At 49.4% G+C, this 19,080-nt stretch overlaps 1 protein-coding gene across 4 annotated transcripts in view; it reads left to right on the top strand.

Annotated features, from left to right (window-relative positions):
• Nucleotides 1-8,263: 8,263 nt before the first annotated feature.
• The window catches only part of LOC147100957 (growth factor receptor-bound protein 7-like), a 263,485-nt gene continuing 252,668 nt past the window's right edge, over nt 8,264-19,080 (top strand). For 2 of the 4 annotated variants that reach the window (XM_085966069.1, XM_085966065.1), the window contains exon 1: nt 16,604-16,703. In XM_085966069.1, coding sequence (XP_085822195.1) covers nt 16,629-16,703 — 75 coding nt within the window. In that variant the 5' untranslated portion in view covers nt 16,604-16,628. Of the gene's footprint in view, nt 8,356-16,603; nt 16,711-19,080 lie in introns of those variants that run through there. The other 2 variants (XM_085966067.1, XM_085966068.1) reach the window with 2 other exon arrangements.

Here is a 19,080-nt window from a genome sequence, read left to right as displayed (position 1 = left end):
ACTGTATGTACATAACCTACTTATATATGTATAACTTACCTGTTAGGGCCGTTGCCCCTTTAACTTACCTTTTAGGGCCATTGCCCCTTTAAGACGCGCCTTAGCGTGCTGACGTCACGTACGACGTAGCGTGCTGACGTCACGGCACGTACGATGTGACGTGCGTGAGGCGGCTGCCGGCCCGACTCGGCCTTCCAGAAAGGCCGCCGGCACAGCCCGGCCTAGCGTCTTCGGCCGCATCTACCAGCCGCCGGGAGCGACGCGATCTTCCGCTCCCGCGGCAAGCACCGGCTCAGCCTGGCCTCCAGCTCCCGCTCCCGACTTCGGCCTCAATGGCCAGAAACGCGACCACGCGCATCACGTGATGCCCCAAGCGCGGACAACGCGACCGAGCGTGATGAGGTCATCACGCTCCCCACAGGACTGCTACGTAGTCCTCGTGGAGTCCTCGCTGGGACACAGACCTACACCACGGTGCTCCTACAGCAGCACAGGCTCCGGGCAGTTGTATTGTCCCCATGCTTGAGTCTTGGAAATTGTTTGTCTGTAAGTATTTTAGAATGCTATAGATGATTAGTGTACACTGTATGTTGTAGAAAATGTTTAGTTGTAACTTTCCTCTGTCTAGCTGGTTAACTAGTAGCTGTATTTGATACACTATGTACAGGGCTAATTTAAAGAGAATGCCTTCCAGTTTGCTAAATGTATATTCGTTGCCAAATGTACTGTGTTGCCCAGGCGTACCTAAATTTGTGTATACATATCAGTTATGTGTTTGTATACTAATGTGTGCTTCCATTTCTGTGTTGTATTTCAGTTTTACAATAAGAATCTTTCAATAAAGCGTTACAAGAAAAGTCAAGCCTTGTGATTTTATGGGAAGATATCAAGTTGTTCACTATCTGTCTAGCTCTGCATAGGATCGCGTTGTGAGGGCAGAATAGTAAAAAGACAACAGCACAGCGGGCTCAAGCACAAGAAGATACCACTCGGCTACCATGAGTCTACGCTCAGGAAGAAAATATACCGCAGAGGACGTCAACCAGTCAATCGAGAAGCATGAGCCTCTCCCAGCAAACGATGCCAAGTCACAGTCCTCTAAAGCAGCCTCTAGAACATCTCGGCGGTCCAGCAGACCGTCGTCACCGACAGCTCTCCCAGCAAACGACGCCAAGTCACAGTCCTCTAAAGCATCCTCTAGCTCGTCTCGGCGGTCCAGCAGACCGTCGTCATCGACAGCTCCTGCAGCCGCCAAAGCACGTGCCAAGGCAAAAGCTGCCCAGGCTCAATTGGCCTTTGCTGAAAAAGAAGCTAGTATGATGAAGCAGAGAGCTGACCTCGACGCTAGTGTGATGAAGCACAGAGCTGAACTCGCCGCCAGTCTCCACATTCTCCAAAGCCAGAGAGCTGCCGCTGCCGCTAAAGCTGAAGCCGCAGCTTATGAAGAAGATGAGGAGAGCGAAGGCGGGGTGCCCAGCCAGGAAACATATGTTCTGGAACAGCCCCTCAGTCCAGTGCAACGTACAAGTGAGTATGTCCAACAACACTCCAAATTGTTCTTCAAGGAAAGATCCAGGTATCCCGACGTAGAACCAGCTACTCACCACAGCAACAAACGGCCTGTTTTCGGAGACACTGAGCTTAAAAGAGAAGAAACAAGTAAGACTTACCTGCAGAGACCTCCACAACACCCGGCCAATCCAGCCAAGCAGTCCTCACCCGAGCCACAAGGTGCACAAGACCTCGCTAGGTACCTTACTCGCCGAGAATTGTTAAGTTCAGGCCTCCTAGAATTTGATGACCGTCCCGAAAATTATTGGTCATGGAAAGCGTCCTTCCTGAGTACCACCAAGGACTTGAATCTGTCAGCCAGAGAAGAACTAGACCTGATGACAAAGTGGCTCGGAGCCGAGTCGTCCAAACAGGCGAAGAGAATTCGCTCAGCGCTCGTCAGCAATCCCACAGCAGGCCTCAACCTGGTTTGGCAACGTCTCGAAGACTGTTATGGGACACCAGAAGTCATCGAGCACGCACTGCTCAAGAAGATTGAGGACTTTCCGAAGCTAACCAACAAAGATAATGTCGAGCTCCGAGAACTGGGCGACATTCTCCTCGAACTGGAGTGTGCCAAGGGAGAAGTTTACCTGACCGGCCTCTCGTATTTGGATACAGCTCGTGGGGTAAACCCAATAGTGGAAAAGCTCCCCCACAACCTTCAAGAGAAATGGATAGCTAAGGGATCCAAGTACAAGCAGGACAATGGAGTGGCATTTCCCCCCTTCTCTCTCTACTCCAGGTTCATCCAACAACAGGCAAAGGTGAGGAATGATCCAAGTTTCACTTTCTCCACCTCCAGCAGTTACGCTCCTTCGAGAACAGAGAAACCCACAAAGTACAGCAATAAAGCCTCTGTGAGTGTGCACAAAACAGATGTTCCAGCCGAACCCTCAGTCAACCAATCCAGTTCTGCTGGGAATGAAGTGGATGACCCAGATCGTCAGTGTCCAGTACACAAGAAGCCCCACCCACTCAAAAAGTGTCGAAGCTTTAGAGACAAGCCTATTGATGAGCGCACATCATACCTGAAAGAGAACCGCATCTGCTTCAGGTGTTGTGGGTCGACTATGCACATGGCAAAAGACTGCAAGGCGACAATCAAGTGCTTTGAGTGCAACAGCGAAAACACATCGCAGCCCTGCATCCAGGTCCTCCTCCGTCAACCACCGAGAGTGCCGCGGTTGACAAAGAGGATAGCGGGGAGCAAAGCGAAAGCACATCTTCAGTCACCTCCAAGTGTACAGAGGTTTGTGGAAATGCAAGCAGCCCACGCTCATGCTCCAAAATCTGCTTGGTTAAAGCATATCCTGCAGGGAGAAAGGAGAAGGCAATCAAAATGTATGCAGTGCTCGATGAGCAAAGTAACAAGTCTCTAGCGAAGACAGAATTCTTCAATCTCTTTGAAGTCAAGGCCAGCGCCGCTCCGTACACGCTAAAAACCTGTGCAGGGACAACAGAGACTATGGGTAGGAGAGTTGGGAACTTCATGATCGAGTCCAAGGATGGGAAACTACAACTTCCCCTCCCCACCTTGATTGAGTGCGACATGATGCCAGAGGATAGGACGGAAATCCCCTCCCCAGAGGTCGCACGCCATCAGCCCCACCTACAGCCAATTGCCAACAAGATTCCAGCTGTGGACCCGGATGCCCCAATCCTCCTGCTCTTGGGAAGAGACATCTTAAGGGTGCACAAGGTGCGTGAGCATATCAACGGGCCCCACGATGCTCCTTATGCGCAGCGGCTTGACTTGGGATGGGTCCTCGTGGGTGGAGTTTGCCTGGGAACAGTCCACAAACCAGCGGATGTCAGCGTCTATAAAGCAAACGTGTTGCACAACGGTCGCACATCCTGTCTCAGCCCATGCCCAAACAGGATCCAGGTAAAGGAGGACTACGATGACATGACGCAGCATCATAGATCAACCTCCTCTGCCTGTGAGGAAGAGGCAGGCCCCACTGTGAGCACAGATGGCCTAGGATGCTCAGTGTTTGAAAGGTCCAAGGACGATGGACACAGCTGGGTGGCACACCTGCCGTTTCGCTCTCCTGGACGCCGTCTTCCGAGTAGCGGGGAGCAGGCTGCGGGGCGCCTCTGCTCGCTCAGGAGAACCCTGGTGCCGGTGTCCACCGACCCAGACATGCCTGCAGTCCTCACCCCAGCGATGCTCCTGACTCAAAAGATGAGTGCTATTTCAGCTCCCTCTGGAAACTTCGACATGGCCGAGCTGCACGGGAAGCAGTGGAAGCAAGTACAGTGTCTTGCAGACACTTCTTGGAAGAGATGGAGAGGAGAGTATTTGTCCACCCTACAGAGCCATAGGGAATGGACAGAAGGCAAGCCAAATGTCAAAGTGAGAGATGTCGTCTTGCTGAAAGACAGCCAAGCACACAGAAACGAATGGCCAGTGGGACTGGTCGTCAAAACTCTGCCGAGCAGGGACAAGAGGGTCCGCAAGGTGGAGGTGAAGATCGTCAAGGAGGGGACTGTCAAAGTGTTTCTGAGGCCAGTCTCGGAGATCGTAGTCCTCCTTTCCGAAGAAACCTAGAGAACGGACTCTGAGTATGTTGCAGCCAAAGGACGTTTTCTTCAGGTTTATTTTGTATCTGTAGTGGTACAAATAGAATTGTACCAAGCGGGGAGTGTGCTGCCTCTCCCTCTAACTTAACCTTACTGTATGTACATAACCTACTTATATATGTATAACTTACCTGTTAGGGCCGTTACCCCTTTAACTTACCTTTTAGGGCCATTGCCCCTTTAAGACGCGCCTTAGCGTGCTGACGTCACGTACGACGTAGCGTGCTGACGTCACGGCACGTACGATGTGACGTGCGTGAGGCGGCTGCCGGCCCGACTCGGCCTTCCAGAAAGGCCGCCGGCACAGCCCGGCCTAGCGTCTTCGGCCGCATCTACCAGCCGCCGGGAGCGACGCAATCTTCCGCTCCCGCGGCAAGCACCGGCTCAGCCTGGCCTCCAGCTCCCGCTCCCGACTTCGGCCTCAATGGCCAGAAACGCGACCACGCGCATCACGTGACGCCCCAAGCGCGGACAACGCGACCGAGCGTGATGAGGTCATCACGCTCCCCACAGGACTGCTACGTAGCCCTCGTGGAGTCCTCGCTGGGACACAGACCTACACCACGGTGCTCCTACAGCAGCACAGGCTCCGGGCAGTTGTATTGTCCCCATGCTTGAGTCTTGGAAATTGTTTGTCTGTAAGTATTTTAGAATGCTATAGATGATTAGTGTACACTGTATGTTGTAGAAAATGTTTAGTTGTAACTTTCCTCTGTCTAGCTGGTTAACTAGTAGCTGTATTTGATACACTATGTACAGGGCTAATTTAAAGAGAATGCCTTCCAGTTTGCTAAATGTATATTCGTTGCCAAATGTACTGTGTTGCCCAGGCGTACCTAAATTTGTGTATACATATCAGTTATGCGTTTGTATACTAATGTGTGCTTCCATTTCTGTGTTGTATTTCAGTTTTACAATAAGAATCTTTCAATAAAGCGTTACAAGAAAAGTCAAGCCTTGTGATTTTATGGGAAGATATCAAGTTGTTCACTATCTGTCTAGCTCTGCATAGGGTCGCGTTGTGAGGGCAGAATAGGGAGCTTTACTGTGTATCTAACCCGTGCTGTACCTGCCCTGGGAGTGTTTGATGGGACAGTGTAGAGGGAGCTTCACTCTGTATCTAACCCGTGCTGTACCTGCCCTGGGAGTGTTTGATGGGACAGTGTAGAGGGAGCTTCACTCTGTATCTAACCCGTGCTGTACCTGCCCTGGGAGTGTTTGATGCTCAGACTATGTGGATACAGTAGAACAATACTCCCTATTCTCAAGGATTACACTACAGTAAGGACAATATATAGCAAGACAGTAAGTTGGAAAGCTGCAGTTTGAGAAGTTAATGGGCAGTGTTAAATTCCCAGAATTCCTTCCTCCTCATGGTCTGATCTCATTGTTCGCTTATATTTTTAATAATCATTTCTTGCCTCTTACCTCCGACTGAAACTGATCTCCTGAACAGTGACTATAAGTGAGCTGGTTTACAGCAGTAGCACAATTAAAGAGCCTGTGGGTTTGGAAAGGTCAGACTGTGCGGTGTCGAGGTATCGCTGATGCTGATCTGATGCAGCCCATGTCCTGCCACTCTCAGCTGCTGTCAGCATTTGTGGTTCTGGCCAATAGTTTAGCACCAAGGCTGGGAGTGCCAAACACGTACAACTCTGTCAAACCCGTATTTCAAATTCACAGGCAGCTGACCAGGACAATTTCACAAGGTAAATTAAATCTTTCAGAGGCTGCCCAGAAGTCCAGGTTTCAGAGAAATCACTTAGGGGGAAGAATTTGGTTGCTTTGCGCCTCCCGTTAGCGCCCTGAGAGGGAGCTAATGGGGCACAAAGCAACTAACGCCCGGGCGCGGTGCTGCCAATGCCTCCCGCGAAATTCAGCGGGAGGTTAGCAGCAGCGGTAACCATTAATGCCCCGCGGCGCTGCGCCACTGGCGATGATGTAATCGCCTTGCGCAGCGCCCCACTTGCGCCCCGGCCACGATCTTCGGTAACGCCCCTGACTTACTGCCGGACGCTATGTCCGATGGGGTCAGGGGGTCCTACCTGCGGCCGGGGCGGCGCTAGTTGAAGGCGAGGTGCCGGGCGGCCATTTTTGTTGCTGGCCACCTGCCAGCGCCTGCCCCCGTTGCTGTCCCTGGCCCCCGTGAAGTCCCCCCGTGGGGTGCCGGCTGCGCTCCGTGAGCCCGGCACTCCTCTTGACTGCGAGGCTCTTTCACCGGCACTCCTGATCCCTGGTGGCCCAGCTGGGCGCCGGGACGCACTGCGCCAGGCCCCTCCCCTTTAATAAGGGAAGGCCTGCAGTACCGCAGCACGTAGCGCCGCAATATTGGCTCGCAGCGCCCCAAGAGGGACACGGGGCACTTCCAGTAACGCCTCTCCTCCCTCTCGGGGCGCTACCTGGGAAAATCGGCCGTGGGACCGCTAACTTTTTCAGGGCGCTAAAAGTAGCTCCCCGGCGAAGGTAGCGCCCCAAAGGAGGCGCGACTCAATCTTCCCCCCTTACTCTTTTATTTCACTTCGGCATTCCCGCCACACTCCGTCCCTCACCCGCGACGCCATTCTTCATTCGTGAGCCCGGGTTGGGAACACCAGCAGGCTATTTAACTGTGGAAGCCATCACAACTGTGCCCAATCTCATCCTCAATAGGTGCCCCCATCCCCCACACCCCCCACACCCCACTCACACCCGCTCACACCCCCCACACCCGCTCACACCCCCCCACACCCCGCTCACACCTCCCCACACCCCAAACTCCCCCAGAGCTCTGTACAGCTGAAGCACCCCTTCCTCCCCTCTGTATTCCAGCCCCTTGAGATAAAGACCAACATTCTAATCGCCTTTTTTGTATCTGTGGCCTAGATTTTCCCAGCTTATCTGTGTAACCCTTTTACCTCATAAAGTCATTGACCCCAGGCCTGTGGGGGAGCGAGTTCCAGATTTCCACTACCCTTTGTTGAAACATTTATTGATTCCTTCCCATGAGATGCCTGCGCTCCACGTAGCAAAGATGGAGTCTTACCGACAGAAGCTGTAGTGAGTCTGTGACACGGAGCATCCAACACGAGCGCTATGTGACAGACATGTGGGATTGAGGAACACGTAGCACAATGGCGGGGAAAGATATATGAGTTGCACCCCGTACAACAGTGCCTGGCCTAGTTGTGAGCATGTTGGCTGTCGAGGTATATTTGATCCGGCATGAGTTCAAGCAGCAGTTTCCTGCCCTGTGAGTTTATTGGGAATGAGCGGTGGAAGGGAGTGTTTTGCACACACAGCTTGTCTGTCACAATGACAAGCTCCGGCTCAATAAAAGTTATACGCAGCTTTATAATAGCAAAAAAAAATTGGTTGAGTGAAAGAGTTCACGCTGCCAGGTCATAAAGCAAGCTGTAAATGATCGTCTCGGTTCGTGAGGCAGGCAGGCAGGTTATAGGCTCGTATGTAGCGCAAAGCAGGAGAAGGGTTTGGGTATTACAATGCCCCAGGGACGTGTAACATTCTCCTATGCATTACTGTCAGCCCTCCATTAACCCCTTTACAGACTCCCTGAGGAGAATTCAACAACTCTTACAATTCGCACTCCTGCCCATTTATCTATCATTTAAAAGAATACAGGAAAGAAAGATGTTACTTGGCATTTTTAAGACAACCTACGTGGAGCTTATTGAATTGGCATTTTGTTTCTACAGAGCACCATGGAGCTGTGAAATGTATTCATTCTGTGGGAGCCCTGGGAACAGCAAATTTATGGCCCTTCATTTGGATTATGTTTAATTCCACCGTAAAGATGGAGTTGATTGAGCTCCGGGATGAAGATCACTTTGTGACCCTCTCACACTGCAGCCTCTGATCCTTGCCCTGCTTTTCACCCACTCACTCACACTGTCATCACCCACTCCCTCCGCAGCCTGTAACCTCTTCGTACCGTTACCATTCACCCACTCCCGGTCAATCAGTCTCCGCTCCACCTGTAGCCCACTCACCTTCCCTCCGCCTGCACCTCGCTCTGTCGATAGTTTCAGAAGCCGTGCCCACACTCGCCTGGTGCCCTGCTGGACTTCGTCCAGATAGCAAGAGGGATTTTATTGTCAGTAATGAAAGGGTTAAGGTAGCAATGGTTAGAGTGTGCAAACATTCAGGGTGGTGCCCGGAGTTCGCAAAGACAGCCGAGTGTAGTAGATGTGAAATATTATGGAGGAATATCGAATGTTGAAGGTATGGGCCCTCTTGTTATGCTGCGTGCCTTTTCAAGCACTTATTGCTGAGCCTTGCGACTTTCTTTGTAGTTCTGTTCCTTCCAGCGTAGAGCGCGGGAGAAGGAGTAAATCAGCTGGAAAGACTGGTTTTATGGTTGAGGGAATTTTATTTTTTGTCGTGGATTTGACAGTAGTTTTCAATAAAAGTGCTGATCGGTGATAATTGAATAACAGACGCTCAGCCGATTCCTAGAAAGCGGTGCTATTTCCTGGTACAATGAGATAACGCACACGTGGGTGTGGGAGGAGGCAGTCACTACCATAATTTGCAGCTTATAAGACTCTGCAGATACTGTACACGCACTAGATCCAATCTGCCTTTGCTCGTCACTGACCCTAGCACTTTGGTAAATGATGAACTTTAGTCACTTCCGACAGTGTTGTCCTCCTCTTATATCTACAGACTACTACAAATATTATAATATCAGATATTATAAAGGGATGGACTAAGCCTGTAATCAGCCAGAATATGGCATACAGGAAACAGGACAACTGTGATCTCTTGGTTACAGTATACACTGGGTGCCCTTGCAAATTACCGCCCCATCTCGAACCTCCCTTTCCTCTCCAAAGTCCTTTGTTGGTGCCTCCCAAATCCGTGCTCATCTTTCCCAGAACTCTGTGTTTGAATCCCTCCAATCAGGTTTCCGCCCCTGCCACAGCGCTGAAACAGCCCTAATCAAAGTTATAAATGATATCCTATGTGTCTGTGACCATGGTAAACTATCCCTCCTCGTCCTTCTCAACCTGTCTCCAGCCTTTGACACGGTTGACCACACCATCTTCCTCCAACACCTCTCCTCTACTGTCCAGCTGGGCGGGACTGCACTCGCCTGGTTCCATTCTTATCTATCTAATCGTAGCCAGAGAATCACCTGCAATGGCTTCTCTTCCCGCTCCTGCATCGTTACCTCTGGTGTCCCCCGAGGATCTATCCTTGGCCCCCTCCTATTTCTCATCTACACGCTGCCCCTTGGTGACATCATCCGAAAACACAGCGTCAGTTTCCACATGTACGCTGACCACACCCAGCTCTACCTCACCACCACTTCTCTTAATCCCTCCACTGCCTTTGATTTATCTCACTGTTTATCCAACATTTCCTCCAATTAAATATTGGAAAGACCAAAGCCATTGTCTTCGAACCCCACCACAAACTCCATCCCTCTCCCTGATCACTGTCTGAGGCTGAACCAGACTGTTTGTAATCTTGGTATCATCTTTGATGCTGAGCTGTGCTGAGCTTCCGACCATATATCCTCTCCATCACTAAGACCGTCTTTTTCCACCTCCGCAACATCACCCGTCTCCGCCCCTGCCTCAGCTCATCTGCTGCCGAAACCCTCCTCCCTGCCTTTGTTACCTCCAAACTCGACTATTCCAACTCTCTCCGGGCCGGCCTCCCACCTTGCACCCTCTGTAAACTTGAGCTCATCCAAAACTCTGCTGCCTGTGTCCTAACTTGCACCAAGTCCCATTCACCCATTACCCCTGTGCTCCCAGTTTGCTTTCTATTCTGCTACTTGACCCCTCACTCCACATGCTCTGACCTTAGTCATGGATCTGCTACTCGATACCTGATCAAAGTCCTGTTCAAAATCCAAGGGGGAAAAATGCGGTTGCCTTGCGCCTCCCGTTAGTGCCCTAAGAGGCGATGTTTGCGCCGCTCACGAAATTTACCAGACATTTTGCGGCGGCACTAAACACTACCACCATGATCTCCTGCGCCCCGGTAGCGCCCCAGACCGGATATTGAGTGGCGCCCCCTGCCTTTCCACCTGCCGCTAGCAACAACAGGTAGAGGGGAACGTTTTGCAGTCGGGAAGGGACTGGGGGAACGCTATTTAAAGGCGGCCGCTTCCTGCCTTTTTTTGTCAGCAACATTTTTGCACCACGCATTCTGAGAGAGAGAGACTTCTGGAGAGATTCAACGCTATGTGAAGGAGTTTTGGGTACTGCGCAGCACTTTGCAGGTTCATTTTGATTTGACCTTCCTTGCATCGATTTAGAAGAGACTATGGGGGCTGCACTCTGAGCTCTTTCCCTGGGCCTCTCCATTGTTCTTTCCAGCAGATTTGATGCACAGGTCTCTCCAGGCCGAGATTCAAGGCTGCAATGAGCAGGGTGTGGATGGAGAGCAAGATCGACCCTCCCCTTTAAGAACTGGCCGGCGCCCGTGTGTCTGTGCTCCATTGCTGACTGACATCACATGAGCTTCGCCAGCGCTCTGAGGTAGCGCCTCACTCCTCGGCGTTAGTGCCTTAAGGGAGGTGTGTAGTGCCTGATTTAGCGCTCCAATCACCTCCAGGGGCGATAGAAGCCAAGTTTGCAGTCAGAGGCGATAATTAGCGCCAGGCGCTAAACTTTGCGCCCGGCCGATAATTGCGCCCCAAACGGGGTAATACCGAATTTCTCCCCCCAAGTATATTACATCTACTACATTACCCTTAGCCACACTTTCTGTTGCTTCTTCAAAGAATTCAAAAAGATTTGACAAGCAGGACCTTCCCTTTTGAAATCCACACTGACTATTCTTTAGTATATTTTTGGTTTCTAGATGTTTTTCTATTACACCTTTGAGTGAAGATTTCATTATCTTTCCTACCACTGACATTAAGCTACCTGGTCTATAGTTCCCTAGACTTGTTCTATCTCTCTTTTTAAATATAGGAATCACATCAGCTGTCCACCAGTCCTCTGGCACTATTCCCTTTTCTAATGAATTTCTATATATGTAACAGTGCCTCTGCTATCTCCTCCCTAACCTCTTTTAAAATGCGTGGTTGCATTCCATCCGGGCCAGGGGTTTTATCCTCTCTTGAGTTTGATCAGTTTATCAATTATCTCCCCCTTTCTATCTTAAATGTCTTTATATCTTTTTGATCTCCTCTTCTAATGGCATATCCACCTTGTCAGTCTCCCTAGTGAATACCGAGACAAAGTAATTATTCAATATTTCTGCCATTCGCTGTCATTACCTGTGAGTTCATTGTGTGTATCCCTTAGTGGTCCTATCCCTATCCTAATTTTCCTTTTGAGATTCATGTGTCTATAGAATACTTTATTATTTCTTTTATATTCTTTGATAATTTAATTTTGTAGTTCCTCTTTGCTTTCCTAATTGTTTTATTTGACTTCTTTCCTAACCTTTTCATATTCCCTTTTGTCATCCTCTCCTTTGTTGCCTGTATACTTAGCATATGCCTTTTTCTTTAGTTTCAATTGTTCCCTTATCTCTTTATCCCCCATGGTGTTTCATTACTGGCTAGTTTGTTGTTCTTTTACCAGAATATATTTCTCCTGAACTATTGATCACCAATTTTAAATATTTCCCACTGCTGTTCTATCTCTTTGTCAATATTTTTTCCACTTTACCTTCCATAGTTCCATTCATATTCCTTCAAAATAAGCACTTTTATGCTCTATACTTTGGTCTTTGACGTACTTATGTCTCTCTCAATTATTACCTTAAATATGATGTTGTGATCGCTATTGCCATGATCCTCCGGTTCACTTCCCATTACTAGATCCAGCAATGAGTCCTCTCTTGTTGGGTTTCTTGTGTACTGGGTAAGAAAGAGGTCCTGTACACACTGTAAACTCTCTTCCTTTTCCCCCTTCACTAGCTCTTCTTGCCAGTTTATTTTGGGGTAGTTGAAATCACATGATTTTTACTCTGTCTTACTCATTTCATTGATTTGTCTACATATTTCTCCCTCCACTTCCCTTCCACTATTAGGTGGTCTGCAGTATACCCCTATTAGGGTGATCAATCCCTTCTTATCCTTTCTCAATCCATATGGATACCGTTTCTATCTTAATGTTAGTTATGTCCTTTCTTTTTAATGTCATTATGTTATCTCTAATTAGTACAACTACATCACAATCCTTTCTTCCTACCCCCTATCCTTTCTAAATACATTCTATCCTGCAATATTTAACTGCCAATCATGTAGTTCCATGAAGCCATGTTTCAGTTATCCCGATTATATCTGGTTCCTCACTACCAATTATTGCCTCCAGTTCCCCAGTTTTGTTTCAGATGCTTTGTACATTGCTGTACAGGCAATTCCATTTGTTTTTATTAATCGTTCCTCTCACATTATTTCTAACAGTCATTTTATACTTGTGTTCTATAACTGTATCCATTCCCTGACCCTTTATAAAAACATAAGAACATGAGAACATAAGAAATAGGAGCAGGAGTCGGCCATTCGGCCCCTCGAGCCTTCTCCTCCATTCAATAAGATCATGGCTGATCTTCTACCTCATCTCCACTTTCCATCACTATCCCCATATCCCTTGATTCCCTTAATATCCAAAAATCTATCGATCTCTGTCTTGAATATACTCAACGACTGAGACTCCACAGCCCTGTGGGCTAAAGAATTCCAAAGATTCACCATCCTCTGAGTGAAGAAATTTCACCTCATCTCAGTCCTAAATGGCCGACCCCTTATTCTGAGACTGTGACCACTGGTTCTAGACTCCCCAACCACGGGAAACATCCTCCCTGCATCTACCCTGTCAAGCCCTGTAAGAATTTTGTATATTCCAATGAGATCACCTCTCATTCTTCTAAACTCTAGAGAATATAGGCCTAGTCTACTCAATCTCTCCTCATAGGACAATCCCCCCATCCCAGGAACCAGTCTGGTGAACCTTTGTTGCACTCCCTCTATGACAAGTATATCCTTCCTTAGGTAAGGAGACCAAAACTGTGCACAATACTCCAGGTGTGGTCTCACCAGGGCCCTATATAATTGCAGTAAGACGTCTTTACTCTTATACTCCAATCCTCTTGTAATAAAGGCCAACATACCATTTCCTTTCCTAATTGCTTGCTGTACCTGCATGTTAACTTTCATTGATTCGTGTACAAGGACACCCAGGTCCATCTGAACACCAACATTTCCCAATCTCTCACCATTTAAAAAATATTCTGCTTTTCTATTTTTCCTACCAAAGTGGATAACTTCACATTTCTCCACGTTATATTCCATCTGCCATGTTCTTGCCCACTCACTTAACCTGTCTATATCCCTTTGCAGACACTTTGCATCCTACTCACAGCTTAATTTCCCTCCTAGCTCTGTATCGTCAGCAAACTTGGATACATTATACTCGGTCCCTGCATCTAAGTCATTGACATAGATTGTGAATAGCTGAGACCCAAGCACTGACCCTAAAGGTACCCAACTAGTTACAGCCTGCCAACCCGAAAATGGTACGTTTATTCCAAAGCTCTGTTTTCTGCCCGTTAACCAATCCTCAATCCATGCTAATATATTACCCCCTCACTGGGATATAGTTCCACAGACACTGACTCTCACTGGGGTACAGTTCCACAGACACTGACTCTCACTGGGGTACAGTTCCACAGACACTGACTCTCACTGGGGTACAGTTCCACAAACACTGCCTCTCACTGGGGTACGGTTCCACAGGCACTGACTCTCACTGGGGTACAGTTCCACAGACACTGACTCTCACTGGGGTACAGTTCCACAGGCACTGACTCTCACTGGGGTACAGTTCCACAGGCACTGACTCTCACTGGGGTACAGTTCCACACACACTGACTCTCACTGGGGTACGGGTTCCACAGACACTGCCTCTCACTGGGGTACGGGTTCCACAGGCACTGACTCTCACTGGGGTACAGTTCCACAGGCACTGACTCTCAATGGGGTACAGTTCCACACACACTGACTCTCACTGGGGTACAGTTCCACAGACACTGACTCTCACTGGGGTACAGTTCCACAGGCACTGACTCTCACTGGGGTACAGTTCCACACACACTGACTCTCACTGGGGTACAGTTCCACAGACACTGACTCTCACTGGGGTACAGTTTCACAGACACTGACTCTCACTGGGGTACAGTTCCACAGACACTGACTCTCACTGGGGTACAGTTCCACAGACACTGACTCTCACTGGGGTACAGTTCCACACACACTGACTCTCACTGGGGTACAGTGCCACAGGCACTGACTCTCACTGGGGTACAGTTCCACAGACACTGACTCTCACTGGGGTACAGTTCCACAGACACTGACTCTCACTGGGGTACAGTTCCACAGGCACTGACTCTCACTGGGGTACGGGTTCCACAGACACTGACTCTCACTGGGGTACAGTTCCACAGGCACTGACTCTCACTGGGGTACAGTTCCACAGACAGTGACTCTCACTGGGGTACAGTTCCACAGACACTGACTCTCACTGGGGTACAGTTCCACAGACACTGACTCTCACTGGGGTACAGTTCCACAGGCACTGACTCTCACTGGGGTACAGTTCCACAGGCACTGACTCTCACTGGGGTATAGTTCCACAGACACTGACTCTCACTGGGGTACAGTTCCACAGACACTGACTCTCACTGGGGTACAGTTCCACAGACTCTGACTCTCACTGGGGTACAGTTCCACAGACACTGACTCTCACTGGGGTACAGTGCCACAGACACTGACTCTCACTGGGGTACAGTTCCACAGGCACTGACTCTCACTGGGGTACAGTTCCACAGGCACTGACTCTCACTGGGGTACAGTTCCACAGACACTGACTCTCACTGGGGTACAGGTCCACAGGTACAGACTCTCACTGGGGTACAGTTCCACAGTCACTGAGTCTCACTGGGGTACAATTCCACAGGCACTGACTCTCACTGTGGTACAGTTCCACAGGCACTGACTCTCACTGGGGTACAGTTCCACAGACACTGACTCTCACTGGGGTACAGTTCCACAGACACTGACTCTCACTGGGGTACAGTTTCACAGACACTGACTCTCACTGGGGTACAGTTCCACAGACACTGACTCTCACTGGGGTACAGTTCCACAGACACTGACTCTCACTGGGGTACAGTTCCACAGACACTGACTCTCACTGGGGTACAGTTCCACAGACACTGACTCTCACTGGGGTACAGTTCCACAGACTCTGACTCTCACTGGGGTACAGTTCCACCGACACTGACTCTCACTGGGGTACAGTTCCACAGACACTGACTCTCACTGGGGTACACTTCCACAGACACTGACTCTCACTGGGGTACAGTTCCACAGGCACTGACTCTCACTGGGGTTCAGTTCCACAGACACTGACTCTCACTGGGGTACAGTTCCACCGACACTGACTCTCACTGGGGTACAGTTCCACAGACACTGACTCTCACTGGGGTACAGTTTCACAGACACTCACTCTCACTTGGGTACAGTTCCACAGACACTGACTCTCACTGGGGTACAGTTCCACAGACACTGAATCTCACTGGGGTACAGTTCCACAGACTCTGACTCTCACTGGGGTACAGTTCCACCGACACTGACTCTCACTGGGGTACAGTTCCACAGACTCTGACTCTCACTGGGGTACAGTTCCACCGACACTGACTCTCACTGGGGTACAATTCCACAGACTCTGACTCTCACTGGGGTACAGTTCCACCGACACTGACTCTCACTGGGGTACAGTTCCACAGACACTGACTCTCACTGGGGTACACTTCCACAGACACTGACTCTCAATGGGGTACAGTTCCACAGGCACTGACTCTCACTGGGGTACAGTTCCACAGACACTGACTCTCACTGGGGTACAGTTCCACCGACACTGACTCTCACTGGGGTACAGTTCCACAGACACTCACTCTCACTTGGGTACAGTTCCACAGACACTGACTCTCACTGGGGTACAGTTCCACAGGCACTGACTCTCACTGGGGTACAGTTCCACAGGCACTGACTCTCACTGGGGTACAGTTCCACTGACACTGAATCTCACTGGGGCACAGTTCCACAGATACTGACTCTCACTGGGGTACAGTGCCACAGACACTGACTCACTGGGGTACAGGACCAGTTTAGTGCCATTTTTCAGGTGTTGGAATACAGACAATTAATTTTATTTTGCCACTTGCTGTGTGGGACAGTCGGGTTTCCCATTCCAGGTGGAGATTTGACAGTGAGATGCCTCTGAGGCAATTGCAGTTAATACGAACTGCTGCCAAATTAAACCAGAATGAGCAGCAGGGTGAGCGGAGTGAGAATGGCCTGCAATTCGGAGCCAGCCCACTGAGCTATTGTGTTGGTGGGTGACTGCATTCAGGCAATTCCCAGTGACTATACAGGGCAGCGACTTGTACCCGTGAAGTTACAGCACTCCCTTTACATGGAGTTGGTGCCAAGTGCTGTTTACTAGTACAGAACGAGTGGCATGCTTGTGAGGTGGGAGAGTTCTCCTGCACAAACACCAGGCTCTGAGAACGCGTTACTTCAGCAACTTCCAGATGTATGAGGTATTGACATTCACCCCTCTGAAATGCTGTGATTTTTGGGCTTGTAAAATATTTGTAGGGTTCACGGGCTTTGTCATTGTGGTGATAGCTCTTTGCCTCAGTACTAAACAAACCAGCAAGACAACATTCTGCTGGCAATGAGTATCAAATATTAACAGAATAAATGTACAGCTGGAACGGTGACGCGATGCTTGGCTCGGTTTGTGGGATATTGTGGACAAAATGGAAAACTTCAAACCTGATATTATTTCTGGATGGGGCTCAAAAGAAAAAGCGTGTTGCAGCAGTTCTTAAAGGGGCGTGTGGTTTAATTTGTGAAGCTTTGAAGGGATTGTACGTTCAGGATTTCTGAGGGAGGAGTATCTCAGCTGTGGCCACAAGGGACAACCTTGAGTCCTGTTGCAAGGCCCTCACTGAAATCATAAAATGTCCAGAAAGAATTGTTTGACTGTTATTTGTCCTGAATTAATACATTAGTGTTTAAACATTCTAACACAGGCTTCACCCCTTGTTCCCACAAGGTGCAGGCACCAACCCGCGCAGCACTCAGCCACACGGCGCCAGGTCCCATCTCGAGCTGGACTACCAGTGCAGGTGCTGCAACTGAGCTTCAGTGCTCCTGGGGAGACCAAACGCAGATTGGGTGACCGCTTTGCGGAACACCTCCGTTCAGTCCGTAAGGATGACCCCGAGCTTCCGGTCGCCTGTTATTTTAATTCACCGCCCCATTCCCACTCAGACCTCACTGTACTCAGGCTCTTGCATTGTTCCACAGAAGCTCAGCATAAGCTCGAGGAACAGCACCTCATCTTCCGATTAGGCACTTTACAGCCTTCCGGACTCAATATCGAGTTCAACAATTTCAGATCATAACCTCGGCCCCCATTACATTTTTACTTATTTTTTATCCACACCTTTGTTTTGGCCCTTTCCCCCCCCCCTCCTTTTTTTCTCTCCCACATGGCAGCTGTCTCCCATTCTGCCAGCGCATTTCACACCTAATCTAGAGCCGTCTTTTGTATCCACTAGTCCTACCACCATCTCGTCTCGTTTTCAATACCTCTTAATGTCTCTTCACTTCTCTTTAGTTCTCTCCCAGCCTGACCTTTTAATCTATTTCATTTCCTGTGCTTTTTCAGTCTTGACAAAGGGTTTGACCCGAAATGTTGACTCTATTTTCTCTCCACGGATGTTGCCTGGCCTGCTGAGTTTTTCCAGCATTTTCTGTTGTTATTTCAGTGCTCCTGGGGTCGGCAGAGGGAAACAAACAGCAGGTTTGGCCATCGAGGCTCAAAGCATCAAGAGTGGCCACTTGAGTGAGGCGCTGAGGGCATTGCAGTGCTCATGGGATTGATCCCAGCAAGTGGGTTCAGGGAAGGATGGGAGAAAGCTGGAGAGCGGGGTGGGGAGGTATTGAAAGCCACTCCCGGTCTCATTCCCTCCCTTTACCAGAGGTGCTAATGGAGTGTCAATGATGCCCAGCTCTGAAGAGAGGGGCAATACATTCTTCAGGACACAGCTTTGTCATTGGGATTGTCAACAGCTCCAAAGACAACAAAGTGCAGCTACAAATGGAACCAGAGAGCGTTCACGTCCAGTCTAAAACTAGAAATGCACGAGAGCGCAGCCCTGGTCCAGATGGTTACAACAAAGAAAGAAAGAAAAATTGCATTTCTATAACGCCTTTCGTGACTTCAGCGCTTTACAGCCAATGAAATACTTTTTGAAGTGTGGTCACTGTTGTAATGTAGGAAACGCGGCAGCCAATTTGCGCACAGCAAGATCCCACAAACAGCAATGTGATAATGACCAGATAATCTGTAATAGTGATGTTGGTTGAGGGATAAATATTGCCCAGGACACCGGGGAGAACTCCCCCTGCTCTTCTTCGAATAGTGTCATGGGATCTTTTTTGTCCACCTGAGAGGGTAGAATGAGAGGGTAGACAGGGGCTCGTTTTAACATCTCATCTGAAAGACAATACCTTCAACAATGCTGCACTCCCTCAGTTCTGCGCTGGGAGTGTCCGCTTATATTTTGTGCTCAAGTCTCTGGAGTGGGGCTCAAACCCACAACCTTCTGACTCAGAGGCAAGAGTGCTGCCCACTGAGCCATGGCTGACACCAGACGCGATATTGCATTTGTTCCCTACACGTGAGAACCCAGCCTCAACACGACATCAGCCATGCATTGAGAAGACCCAGCCCTTGACACAGTGCTGGTTGGAATACTCTACGGTTAAGCTCTCTAGACTTAATGATATTAAAAGGATCGCAGTGGGATAATCTAGCTTGTCAGGTCTTGAGAGTGGCTGCGACTGTCTGCATTTAGGTACCTAGTCTCTCGTTAACACAAACCCTGGTGTCGCAA

The sequence above is a fragment of the Somniosus microcephalus genome, chromosome 24 (assembly GCF_052327205.1).
Source record: "Somniosus microcephalus isolate GS21.2 chromosome 24, FLI_Smic_1.0, whole genome shotgun sequence".
NCBI classification, from domain to species: Eukaryota; Metazoa; Chordata; class Chondrichthyes; order Squaliformes; family Somniosidae; genus Somniosus; species Somniosus microcephalus.
The sequence above is the reverse complement of the archived record's forward strand: the minus strand, read 5'-3'. Positions and strand labels throughout refer to the sequence as shown.